General features: G+C 46.6%; 2 protein-coding genes across 3 annotated transcripts in view; both read left to right on the top strand.

The window, feature by feature from the left end:
- Positions 1 to 13,591, top strand: part of LOC103821325 (serine/arginine-rich splicing factor 7) — a 1,055,603-nt gene that overhangs the window by 682,713 nt on the left and 359,299 nt on the right. The gene's annotated exons all lie outside the window — the stretch shown is intronic.
- Positions 128 to 1,018, top strand: LOC103821316 (ankyrin repeat domain-containing protein 9-like). The gene has a single exon (XM_050973233.1). The coding sequence runs from the start codon at positions 128 to 130 to the stop codon at positions 1,016 to 1,018; it is 891 nt and encodes a 296-aa protein (XP_050829190.1).

Here is a 13,591-nt window from a genome sequence, read left to right as displayed (position 1 = left end):
CAGCTAGTGCAGTCCAGGCAGCAATGACAGCCTGAAGGTTGCAGCAGCATCGGGATCAGCATTCCAAGTGCACCAATCTTACAGTCTGGAGTGATTTTACGTGGAGCTGTTCTTTATTTGCTGAGCCATGGCCAGTAACCAGGCCAGCCTGCAGGATGATCAGAGCAGGCACTGCAAGTTCTTATCCTACATGTTCTACCAGGCAGTGAGAGATCACAAGCCTGTGTGGATGCTGGAAGACATGAGAACTATGGAGTATTTTTACTGGGAGGAAAATGCCAGCCTACGAACCTACTCACCTTCAGAAGCACTTCTCTATGCAGTGGTGCATAATCACCTGCCTTATGCTCAGTATTTGCTGTCTCATTTTCCAGAGGAGGCTCTCAAGGTGCCTGGGGAACACTTCTGCTATTGCCCATCCTCTGCTCCTCACCTGGCCATGGCGGTCACATATGACAGGAGAGATATCTTAGGACTGATCATCAAAATTGCACACAAGCTCCCCAGCTTGAACTCCTATATCAATAGGGCTGGCTGCTTTCATCTGGAAGATGGGAAAACACCCCTGCACCTTGCCTGTGAGCTGCTGAGGTCAGAGACTGTCCTCATCCTCCTTGGGAACGGAGCCTCTCCCAGGATAGAGGACAGTAAAGGACTGACCCCGCTGGACGTCATCCTGGAGCAGATGTGGGACTCCAAAGTCAATGTTGCATCAAAGAAGCTCTGCCTTGACTACCTCTTGCTCTTCATGCCCAACCCACAGTTTAAGATGCGGAAAGTTCTGCAGGAGCATCCAGACCACTGGACAGCTTTGCTGGGAGAAGACAAATTCAACAGCCTGGTGGGGAACACACCTGCTTCTTTATATCTGCAAGCTATGCAAACTATTCTCCAGACTCTTCCCCCTTCCCACTTCCCTAAAAGCATCCAGGAACTACCTATACCTCAGGCACTAAAGCCCTTACCATCCTATGGCAAAAAGCTACCAGCAAAAAATGTGGTAAATGTTTTTCCTTGACTTTATTCATTGGGTCTTGGATTTTCCAAGGCAACTTAGAGGAGCTGGTTATCCACCACCCTCTGCATTTTAGTGTGATTTTAGTACTTAACCTATTAGGCTATGCTGGAAAATCCAATATTTTGTGACAAGATTTTAAATGTCTTTTCTAACTGATTGCAGGCACGGCACTTTTAAAGGCAAAAGCCTTCCTTGTTTTCTGTTTTATTGTGCATGTGAAGGGTTAACTGTAGTTGAGACTGTGTTATGTTTGGTTTCTTAGTTGTCAGCTGGTATCAGTGTATCTGAATTCCCAATGTGATAACTGTATCCTGTGTAATGTACCTGGGTTAAAAAGAACTACTTACCCAGTGGGATTTTTAAATGGTGTCACTGCTAGAGCTGGGAGAAATACCATCCCCTACCAACAAGGTTCAAACATCAAGTTTCCTTTCTAACAATGCTCAAGCATCATTAGTAATAACCACAAAGTGCATGGCTGATGCTGCAGGGATGCAGAAGCAGTTCCTGCAGGATAACTGATCTATCGAGTTGCTTTCCAGAAGGTCATGGTGTGGAGGGCATGAGTTCAGAGAGGGGCAGTGTGTGTATATTCCTGGGGGATGGGAGATAAAGATCCACAGAACAGCTAATGGGAAGCATCCATCTCACCTGGGAGTGAGAGGGTTAAAGGCAATCCCAGCCTTGGTGCCTCTACAGACTTGTGCAATGGGGAAGGAACCATTTTCCCCACTGTCCAGTAAAAAAATGGCAGTTGGAGCAGGGACACTGGGAGCCCTGTCTTTCATATGTGTCATTATTTCTCCTTGGCTTGTGTTTTGGAACATATCTCTACAGGAGATGTAGCTGGCTAACTTGATTTCCCTGTGGGTCTCAGAGCCACAGGCATTTGTTACTTATCCTAAGTTGGGGTATGATATTCTGCTGCTAAAAGGTGTTACTTGCTGTCAATTAGAGTGTTTTTGCCACCCAGGTCCAGACAGAAATCCTTATCCTGGAAGTTACAAAATGTTCCCACTAACTGGGCACTGCAGGCAGGGTGAGTTTGCAGAAAGTGAGACTGGGTCTGGGCAGCCTTCTGGGTAGCTTTGAATCACGCTGCCCTCTCTGCTCAAGGCACTGGTCCTGCTCTCCTGGCTGTTCTCAGCATCAACAGAGCAGTGGTAGAATCCCAGCTCCCTTTGGGGGACATCCCTTATTTTGGACACCAGAGTTCCCAACTCCTTGTAAGCGCACCCTCTGTTCTGCTGAAGGAGCACAACTCACTTCCCCTGCCTGCACTGGGCAGCAGTGGAGAACTCACTCTCCCTCTTCAGCTGGATTTGGGGCCCAAGGCTTGGGGCACAAACCACTTTCCACAGGCAGTAGCTAAGAAAGATGTGCAGTCAAATCTTCACTGCCTTGTACAAAAATGGCTCGTCTCCTCTGGCTAATTCCCTGCCTGTGCCAAGGAGGCCGTGCTGGACCTGCTCCTGTCTTTCTGTCAACACAGGAAGCGCTACCATTTAGTTTCCCTCTGCATGAGCTACCTCCTGTGTGCCAGGACACTGGCAATGCCAGCCATGGCCAGGTGGAGGTTTACAGTGAGGCTGCAGAACATGCCGTTCACAGCCACCTGGACCATCCTTTCTGAGACACTGGGATGCTCCTCCCAGCCATCTCTTCCTACATGCCATGGGAAGACTTCAGGTCCTGTGCCACCTGTGCTAGGCCAGGTGAATGAGCAGCCCTGCTTGTGAGGTGGAGGAAATGTCAGCCCTAAAAGTGGCAAGCAGACCATGAAAGGGTTAACCCTTCTGAAATCCCACATCTCTGGTGCTGCAGTGTCCCTCCACTCCTGCCCCTGGGGACTTGAATGTCCTTCTCCATCTGTGTCTATTTCTTCTTGTTTGATGGGGAAGGCTGCAAATGGGGAAATGCAGGGTCAGCGTTGGGTGAGGGTTTTGGGGGAAGTCTGCGCTCGACAGCTTGTGCTGCAGACAGAGGCTGTCACAGCTTGGGAAGCAAAGCAGAGCCCAAGGCAGATTTGCATTATAAGCGGTGGCTCAGCTGCTTCTGCCAAGCCCTCAGGCTCCCCAGCACTGGCAGATACTCCCCCAAAAACCCGGAGCTGGAGGCAGAGGACAGAGCAGGCTCTCGCTGCCCATGGCTGCCTGGAGTGACTGTGCAGAGCACAGCCCCTGTGGCACCCCTGGAGTCCCGAGGAGCAGGATTGGGTTTGTCCCCAGCAGCACTGCGGTATCTCATCCGGATGTCTGTGGGTGAGAGGCGGAGGAGGCTGGTGAAGGATATTATTAGAATAGTAATTAGGTCCTGGAAACAGAGATCCCGGGAAAGGAGGAAATGGAAATCATCCAGTGCTATTGCACTGGCTCGAAACCATGTGAGTTTCAGTGCTGTGAAGAGTTTCAGAAAAGACAGGAGGGAGGGGAGGGCTGTTCATCTTACAAATCCAAGGAGGCAGGTAGGGACTGTTGGCATTATTGCCAGCACTTTCTATTAAGGCAGGAGGCCACACTCAGAGAGCCAGAGCAGCCCACTGGGAGCAAGTGAGTGTAAAATGGTACAGGGGTCTCTTGTTGGCTGCAATAGTTGTGGATCAATGCAGTGGTTGGGAATCAGGCACTTTATGGGTGGATTTGTAGCAGACAGCAGGATGCCTGTGTGCCTGCATTTGTCCATGTGGGAAGCTCCCCTCAATCCACCTACTGAGAGAAAGGATAGAAGATGAATTGTCTTGAATAGTATCTTTCTGGGACGTTCCTGTGACTGGTGCCCCAGCCTGGAAGAAAGCTGCTGGTCCATTGTTGGCCAACATGGCCAAAAAATTTGGTGTGTCCAGCCCAGAGTATAACAAGCAAGTACAAGAAAGATCACTCCACAGCCCCCTCATTTCTCCTTTTCTCGACCATTTTAGCAAGAGATCGAGCACCAGCTAGCCCTCAATCACATCGGGCCTCCTATGTGCAGTCCTAGTGGGACAAAGTTTAGGGTCATTAGCACTGTGGTGGCAACTCATTCCATTGCCTGTAGCAATGTGACAGCAGGATGGGCAGTCCTGCTGGAATAAGGGAATCTTTTCCCTAGACCCTGTTTGCTTATATTGTGGTGATCTGCCTGTTAGTTTGAGATCCCATTCATCTTCTTTGTCACTACAGTGACATTACATCAGTTTTGGTCAAATCTACCTCAGTCCCGTCTGTGTTGGCTTTTTCTCTCCATTCTTTCCAAGCCAGGTCATTAGCAAAAGTAAACTCAAAAACATTTTGCAATATTTTCCTGCAACCTGACCATCTTGAAAAATCCTATGCTTGCATGGCAAATATGTTGGTGGCTTTGTTAATCAAAAAGGATGCTGGGTGCTGTGAGGTGATGTTTACATTCTGCATATCTGCATACTGAGTAAGTGTCGCTCAGATCTGTATTTCTGAAGTTGCGAAAAAGAATAAACACAAGAGAGAAACAGGGAAAGGGTAAAGTCTTTTCTGATTTAGGTTGGTTCTGCAGGTTACATCTCCTTAATTTCAATTTTGAGGAGTAGCATTGTAAGGATCTGAATTGTCTGTATGTATGAGCCTTTGGTTTTGGTGAGAAGCACTTCAGTGAGTACAGTGTGAGTGAGTGAGTGAGTGAGTGAGTGAGTGAGTGAGTGAGTGAGTGAGTGAGTGAGTGAAAGCACACAGGTGCGTGTGTGTGAGTGCCTGCCCTCTTGACACACGTGTGACTGTGTCTGCCCTCTTGTCATACGTGTCTGCCTGCCCTCTTGTCGCACACGTGTGAGTGTCTGCCTGCCCTCTCCTGGCAAATCCGTAACCGACTGGCAGCTCCCACCCACTGCACTCCTCGGACCAGCAGTGAGCGATGCGCTACAGAAGCAGCCTTTTCACGCGGTCAGTGTGTGTGTCCCGGGCCCCGTGCTGCTGACAGGTAAGGATGTTTCTTCTCTTGGACAGAGGCAGCAGTTTTGCTCCTGAAATGAATGTTTTATTCCCAAACACCAAGCACAAGGGCTTCTGCTCGCTGGCAGCTACAATAATCCAGCAAAGGGTTTGTTATCCTGGCCACACTTTATTCTAGAACACTTTTTTTTTTTTTTTCTTTTTTTTTTTTTTTTTTTTTTTTTTAATAAAATGTCTCAAACTTACATCTTTGCCTTTCTTTTATTCTGGGCTGCCAGCAAAATTCAGCTATGTATGACTTCCTAACCCTATGCTTCTGTCTATTTCTGCAGCGTCATTAGCAGGAAGGACAGGCCAGATTCTGACCTCAGTTACACCTCCCTACACCTGAAGTAACGTTTTTTAAGTTGGTTCCACCACTACAGATGTTTGTTGGTCTAAAGGAAAACAAACTGTTCATGCATTTGTGTTCTTCAAGGCTCCATAATCCTGACTTTAGCATATAAATAAATGTGAAACTTAATCTCTGAAAACATTTTTTATGTTTTTTTACTCTGAATGTATATAGATATATATTTTCCATCTCTAAAATCAATGGCATTTCCCTGTTCTCAGTTCCCTTGGTGTTTCTGGAATCAGCATGGCAGTGATAGATGCTGTTGGTCACTTTTTAAGACTGAATGTTGCCATGCCTGAGTACAAATGAATGTTCATTGTATGATACAACTTTCTTATAAAGCCATACTTTTGTAATTTTGGTTTCTCTTTTTTTAGGGGGGGGGAATCTTCCCTATAATTGTGTTTGCACATTACTCATTGCATGATTAGAGATAATACAATTGTAATGTGCTGGAATAAATTATATATACATAGCCTGATGTAATTACATATACTAGCTGTGAAAATAATTTAATCTTGATTGTATTAATACAATAAACTTGAAATATAAAATTGATGTGTCTTTTATTAGCCAACTGGTCAAAACCACCCATGAGTATCCATTGCTTTTGCTTTGGCTTATCTTATTGTTTGATGATTTCATTCTGACTGCTGAGCCATTTTCTCAAAAAATATGTTCTGAGGAAAATAATATTTCCCTTCACAGGGAAATATTTTTATTACTATATTACTTATAGTAGCTGACTGTGCTGTCAGAGGATGACCCCAAGTGATGAGGTGAACCCACACTTCACAGATCTGCTGAAAGGTGAGGATAAATCAGAAGGCGGGGCTCAACAGAGGTTGAATGGTGATTGGTTTCAGAGATTTTAATTTTTTAGGTTTGAGTTCAGCTTGTGCAGCTGTTTTCCATGAACATAAGAGTGCTGGTAGCCTGCTTTCCTTCTGGTTTGTGCACCATCAACCAGCTCCTTTCCTTCCTCAGGCTTTTCTGTGTACAGGAAGATGCCCTGTCAAGGCTTTCAGCACCAACCTCTCCTGTAGGCTCAGCTGAAGGTCTTCAGGCAGATGAGCACCTCTCACCCTCTTCATGGGGTAAGGATCCACCAGATTCTGTGCCAAAACCTGAACCATCCAGATCCTCCTCTGCTCTGATAAAAACACCCACCCAAAGTGTTTCAGGTGATGGGTAGCTGGTTTGGATGATGAAGATGATGATGATAACCATGGGGTGTAGACTCCAGTGCCAACTGTACCCACAGATCTCCTCAAGGCACATTAGTACATGCAAGCTATAACCAAGGGATGACTCCTTTGAGCCTGTGTTGCATAGTATGTTACTGGTTTCATGGAAGAATGCAGAGAGGGAACTTTCACTGATCTCATTTAAAGAAGATCAAGACTATGTCCTTGCCTTCATAGCTGGAGATATACCCCTAACTACTTCCCCACAAGAATGTGGTCCCCAAAGATGTAGTTTTCTGGCTTATTTGCTTCCATATAGCCTGTGTTTGAGAAAAGGAATCTGATTTAGTTTCTCTCGTGCCCTGGCAGCTCTGCTGAGGCTGACCATTAGGGAGCTCCAGGCTGACACATCCCTCAGAGGCAGTCCCATGTAGGTATTAGTTTTTTACAACTGTAGCTAGTTGGAGCCCACACACCAGCAGGCAGCAAGACAGGGATTTAAATAGAGAAATTTAAAGGGTATATTCCCTTGCGTGGGGGGAAGCACTGTCACAAGCAGATGACGCACGGAGCGAAATCCTGCCCACGCCTCAGTTACTCGGGTGCACCTCCCCGAGTGAGTCACCCCAAAAGCAGCTGACAGGTTTGGAATGTCCCACACTGTTCCGTGTCTCCCTGGTCAGCACAGCAGCAATGCCTTGGGGGAGCATGCTCTGCCTTCTGCTGCACCAGCCCTCTCAGTTGGTGACATGGATGACCACCAGGCTCCAGCTCCCAAGATGCCTGCCTTTGTCTCCAGCCCTTTGGGAGCTGCTCTGAAGCCAAGAAGCCAGATTTCTCCAGGGGTGACTCCTAAGCAGTGCTTGGTCTGGAAAATCAGCCTTAATTTTTTTCTAGTGAAATGTGTGCCCATTTTGCTATGGATTTGCTGTGTGAAGAAGTTTATTGCTGGTGGGAAGGCTTTTGGTGAATTTCATGAGTTTGTAGAGATAAGAGAGCTGTGCTCTGTACACCAGCTCTGCCCACCCACGCAGATCTCCGAGGAGAACAGTGAGGAGGAGGAATGATTATCACAGAGTTGTCAGACTCATGCAAGAAAACCTGGGAGGAAGAAAGGGAAAAAAAGGGTTGGGAGAGGCTGTATGGCAAGATGCCTGTGGGAAGTAGATCCCACAGCTGAACAGAAATAGGGAAAATAGTCTAGAGAATCCCAAACCACAGTACAAGCTATGAGAAACACAGAAACCACCCCTTACCACTTTCTCATGGAGCTTGTCTTCAGGGTCACAGGGAATATCAGGATGAAGAGGCTAAGAAGCACTAGGAAAGGAAATTATCACTAGAGCTGACTGGGAATTGATGTTTCTATTCCACCAAAACCAACAATATAATACATAGACTTCTGTTCTAATTCAAAATGAAAATTCAAACTATCAAACCCAGTTTTACAAGGAAGAATACTGATCCAGATCTATCAAGATAATTCTTAAAGAATAGTAAAATTTTGATAATGTAATACTTGGCTTTTTATTTTTAACTGTGTTAAAACACTAAAAAAGAACCAAAATATTATAAAAATACCCCACTTCTTTTGATAGCTGAAAGTCTTTATTCAGATTTTCTTGTACCAGAATTTTTGTCAAAATAGGAACATAAAGCCCACAGTGCTGGGTGCTCCCAGCACCATGCCATGTCTCCAGCACTGGCAATGGGAGAAGCCAGGTAAGCAGAGCAACTTTGCCTGGCTACTTTCAGAAATACATTCCCTACTTAATTCCCTCATTTCCCACAGCTGCTGGATTGGGGGTATTAGAGGCTATACCCTTGCCCAGTCTTTCAGAATATTCATCTTGTGACCTAGCATCCCAAATTTGTCTAATTCTTTTCCCAGCTTGTTGATACAGTCACATCCATGACTTCCTATGGCAGCAGTTACATTTATCTGCACCCAAGCTCACCTGCCACCTCTTTTTCCTACTCAGTTTAATATGAGTTTAGTTTACTACTTCAGGTGCCTCTGTGTGGAGTTTGGATACCTGGAAAACTCCAGCAGCACTGTGAACACTGCTCACCTCCTTTCTCCAGCCACAAGTTATATACTAAATGAAACTGGGTCCCACATCAATCTCCAGGACAGCCCACTGTCCTGGAGATTGGTGTGGGACCCACTGACAGCACCACAGGGTGCTGACTCTTCCTCACCCTTTGCCATTCTGTAGCCAGCTTTCACTGCATGAAATAACTCCTGTGATCGATCCCATCGATCACAGCTTCATTTTTTAAAATAATCTTTGGTGTGGAACCTTGCCCACAGGTTTTTGTGAATCCAAGTACCTTATGTTCACCAGATCTCTCCTTTATCCTCTGTCCTTTTGAGTGAAGTAAGTAATTTACAAACAATTCAATTTTTATGAAGGTAATCTTTGCTGTAAAATCTTTTCTGACAGGAGATGGCAGAATTAAAAAGCTTCGCCCATTAGAAGGACCCAAAAATTTTTATGCAAAGTCTGCTTACAGAAGTATATCCCATGGTGTGATACTTGGAACTGCTCTGTGTAGGACCAGGAGCTGGACTTGATGATTCTTGTCAGTCTCTTCCAACTCAGAATATTCTTTAGTTCAGTGATTCTGTAAAACACTTTGCCTGGAGATTGCAGGGGAATTCCAGATGGTATTTCTTTAAAAGTGTCTTATAATTTTGAAGCTTTGACTGAAGCTGAAAATGAGCAACTATAGGACAAAAATCTCTGTTCTTCTGCCTGGAAGGTGTTAGGGAGTGACACTGTAAGCAGACTCTTCTTCTGAGTTTACAGATCCTAGTGAGATACTATTTTCAGCTGTGATGCATATATTTGCAGACACTAAACTTCTCACCGATAGAGGTGATTGCTTGATCAAATGGGGTTTTTATGGGACTCCTCCCGTGGGTAGAACTGAGCTTCACTGATAGCTGCAGGCTTTGGTTGACTTCTCTACCAGCCTGCAGAGCCCAGCATGGTGACAGACAGAGATAAAATTACACTCCATGTATAATTTGGGATTTCATGAAAGGAAAGCCAAAATGATAGGAAGAAAGAGTTCTGCCTAAATTAGGTAGAAGGTGTGTTCCCGAAACACTCTGAACACACATGCTTACTTAGGCTCACTCAGATCTGGTGAGCTTCAGGGAAGTGTAAGGTAGGGCAAGTAATCCAAATATGTGATCAGGGAGGCTGAGAGTAGCTTTCCCACAAAATTACACAGCTCTTCTTTTGCAGAATTAACAGATTCTAGTAGCAGAGTGGTGCTTTGTGTTCTCTGGAAAACATGAACTGGGTTTCAAAATGTCTCAGTTCTGCCCTGACACATATCATCATCCCCTCAACTAAAAAACATCACTAAAATTACAAAGTCCAAACCTAGACCTGTCCAAGCCCTTTCTTATTCCCTTTTTGCAGATATTTAGAGCTGGGGAGCCCCCTCCATCATGGCCTGGGCCTTTGTCCCCACTGCCTTGGAGGGGATGAACACACAAATTTCAAGCTGTAAAATGACTGCACATGACACACAGCATGAATGCACATGCAAGCACCATAGCTGATGTGAAAGAAGAGGCCCTTCACAAGTCTTGCTTATTTTTAGAGTGAAAAGCCCCTGTCTGAGGCAGGCAGGAATCCAAGACTAACATCCCAGTTCCTTACTGCTGCCAGCCTGACAGGTTTTACTGAGCTGCCTGTCCGTGCAACTCCTCTAAGATTCAGGCAGCCAACTCTTTGCCTTTAGGATCAGGTCAGACTTTTAACAGGCAACATCAGCTTTACATTTCAGTAGCTACTGCTTTTACTAGATGTGTACCTTTATACCATCCTTAATCAAATCTAGAAATTGTTTGACCTGGCAGAGCTGCTTATGAATATGCTCTCACCAGCTGAAAGGAAGAGAAAAAAAACCAAGCAATGTCTTTTAAAATGAAAGCCCTGTGTTTAAATTTTACATTTCAAATGCATTAAGTGGTTTTTTTTCCTCCTTTTATTCCTGCAGTGTTGCCTGAAAAGCCAGTTTTGCTTGGCTATTGTCACCTTCACTGCATGGCTCCCTGTGTTTTCACAGTCAGTCCTCAAATGGCCACAACTTTTAAGTGGATCCACCTTCCAAAGGGACACCTTTTCTTCCTACTCTCCTCAGCATCAATACCACATGAGCGCTTTGGGGCTTTTGAACTCAAACAACACCGTTTATTAGAAGAGAAAATAGACATGCTAACTCATAAAATAAGGAAGCAGCTGGGCAGGGCTGGGTAGAAACAAAAAAGAATTATTAGCAGCCTTCCCTTCTCCTAGGGATGTCCTGGCTTGTTGGCTGCCTGAGCTGCGGAGAAGTAAAACCAGCTCCTTACACCTGTGCAGGCGCTACCGCTGATCATTTCCGCACACCCCCGTCTTGCTTTGGGTTTGTTTTCTTATTTTTTGACGACTTTCCTTACTTTCCACCACGGCGGCTTCTGCGCGGGCACCGGTCGGGCCTGGGCCGCCGCGCCGCCATCCACCGCCAGGTGGCAGCACCTCCCTACGGCTGCCGGGCCGTGAGGGACCCGCGAGACCCTGGGGGGATCCCCGGGCCGTGAGGGACCCCCGGGCCATGAGGTACACCCGGGCATGAGGGACCCCCGGGCCGTGAGGGACACCCGGGCATGAGGGACACCCGAGGCTCTGAGGGACCCCCGGGCCATGAGGGACACCCGGGCCATGAGGGACACCCGGGCATGAGGGACACCCGAGGCTCTGAGGGACCCCCGGGCCGTGAGGGACACCCGGGCCATGAGGGACACCCTAGGCTCTGAGGGACCCCCGGGCCATGAGGGACACCCGAGGCTCTGAGGGACCCCCGGGCCATGAGGGACACCCGGGCCATGAGGGACCCCCCGGGCCATGAGGGACACCCGAGGTTCTGAGGGACCCCCGGGCCATGAGGGACACCCGAGGCTCTGAGTGACACCTGGGCCATGAGGGACACCCGAGGCTCTGAGGGACCCCCGGGCCATGAGGGACACCCGAGGCTCTGAGGGACACCTGGGCCATGAGGGACACCCGGGCCATGAAGGACCCCCTAGACGTGAGGGACCCCCAGGCTGTGAGAGTGCTGCAAAACGTGGAAGATGTAAAATTTTCCTTGAGAAAGAATGTTCTTTGGTGTTTGGTCTTCATATGCTTTTCAGCCTAATCAGCAGGAAAGGAGATTTTAGAAAAAGCAGCTGACAAGCAATCCCTGAGTAATGTCCAGGTATTAGAAAGACAAATTACTTGGTGGAGTTGCCTTGTTAAGGTTTAGGGCTCCAGGTGTTTCGGTGATCTCTGACCTCGGGGGAGGTTAACAAGGCTTGGGGAGAAGGATGTGCAGCTGATAGTGGACAGAAAGAATGCAGAATTTATGGGCCGCAGGGCATTTGGCAGGACCCCAAAGATAAGGAAGAAACTAATAAAGACAGCTCAGCAGCTGTGCTGAACCAGCTCTGAATGGGTAAAATAATTCTGGCAGGGGGAGATGGTGACCACCAACTCACCAACTCACAAACCCAAGAAACCCACTGGCCCAAAAGAAGGGTAAGACTGAGTAAGGGACTAATTAGCAGGAGAAGCAAGACAATCATTAATAAGCAGAAGACAGAATATTAACAAGAGAACTATATAACTTGTAACCAATGAACCAAATTCCTTTGTTTGCTAAAATGTATAAATTGCAAAAGATTTTGATAGTGGAATAGCACTGAGCATCCAGGCTCGTGCAACTCTGAGATAATCGATGTCTCTCTCAAGTGTGGGATTATAGGCTTGTTGCCCACAAATCCCATTTTTGTGTATGACAAGGTGACTCCAGGGCTGTGAGAAGACCCTGCCACTGTGAGGGGACCCTGGGATTGGGAGGTGACCCCAGTGCTGTTTGCTGCCTCTTGCCCGTGCCTATCTGGTGATCCTACAGCACATCTTTTGGATGCAGTGTCCAAACCAAACCCAAATGTGCAAACCCAGCTGCAGGAAGGTGGCGCAGGTGCCCGTCAGACACCAAAAAAAGGTTTTCGTTTTTTTGAGCAATGGAAAGGCCTCATTTGCTATGGAGGTTGACCCTGGAGCTGGGCTCTAGAAAAAGAGTTAGAAACAGAAAGAAATTTTTTCACACAGGGCATGTGGGGTTGCTGGGCAGAGGTGAGCAGGCAGACATTCTTCATCTTCTCTGCTGCCTCCAAGGGAAAGGAGAAGCTGTTGTGACTTAGCTGGCCGTGGGTGGCTGAGAGGCTCCATATCTGTGTTTAGCAAAGTACCTGAAATCCAGGGATGTGATGCAGCCCCGTTGGATCACTGTTCCTGCACAGCAAACCTCATTGGAAGGGTCAGTGGTGATGGAGCTGTGAGAGCCACCATTTCCGACTTTCCCAAGAGAAGACTGGCTGGGGCAGGAAGCACATCCATTGCAGCGCAGCAAGGGCCTGCCTGGGCACTGGGCATCTCCTGCAGAAAGCAAAGAATTGCTGAGGGGCTTGGTACCTATCAGGAAACAAGGAAAGGTACTGCCAAAGATGTCTTCAGTTCTGTTTCTGGCACATTTATGAAACATCAAATAGCAAGACAGTTGTAGATGGTCCAATAGCCTGAAGTCTCAGCTAAAAAAAACCCAGTTTGTCTTTTTGGAGCTATCATTTTTTGATCTGGCAGTCTGTTCCTTTTTTGTCACTCCTCTCTGCTTCAAGGCTAATCAGCAGAGCTTGCAAACCAATAACAAATTGGTTAAAAATCATCTTTATATGCAAAGCCTAAAATAAAACATCTGTATATATCCCAGAAGCCTTCTCAACCTCCTGTTTTATTAGTATTTCTAAAATAACTTTTCTTTCCTGACTCTAATTCCAGCTAGAAGCACTCTGATAATCCTCACAGGACTGTTATGTGTATTTCCAATTAAGCAATTTATAAGCACTGGCTGTGAGGAGCTTTTTTGTTCTTAAGGAAATTATTTCTTCATTAAGAGTAAAACAAGTCCTTTTTTTATCCCTGCTTAATATGAAAGCCCTTGTGTCCCCTTCGCATATGTTTTAAGTACTGAACTATGTAGAAGGAGA

This window comes from Serinus canaria, chromosome 3 (assembly GCF_022539315.1).
Source record: "Serinus canaria isolate serCan28SL12 chromosome 3, serCan2020, whole genome shotgun sequence".
In the NCBI taxonomy this organism is placed as follows: domain Eukaryota; kingdom Metazoa; phylum Chordata; class Aves; order Passeriformes; family Fringillidae; genus Serinus; species Serinus canaria.
The sequence above is the reverse complement of the archived record's forward strand: the minus strand, read 5'-3'. Positions and strand labels throughout refer to the sequence as shown.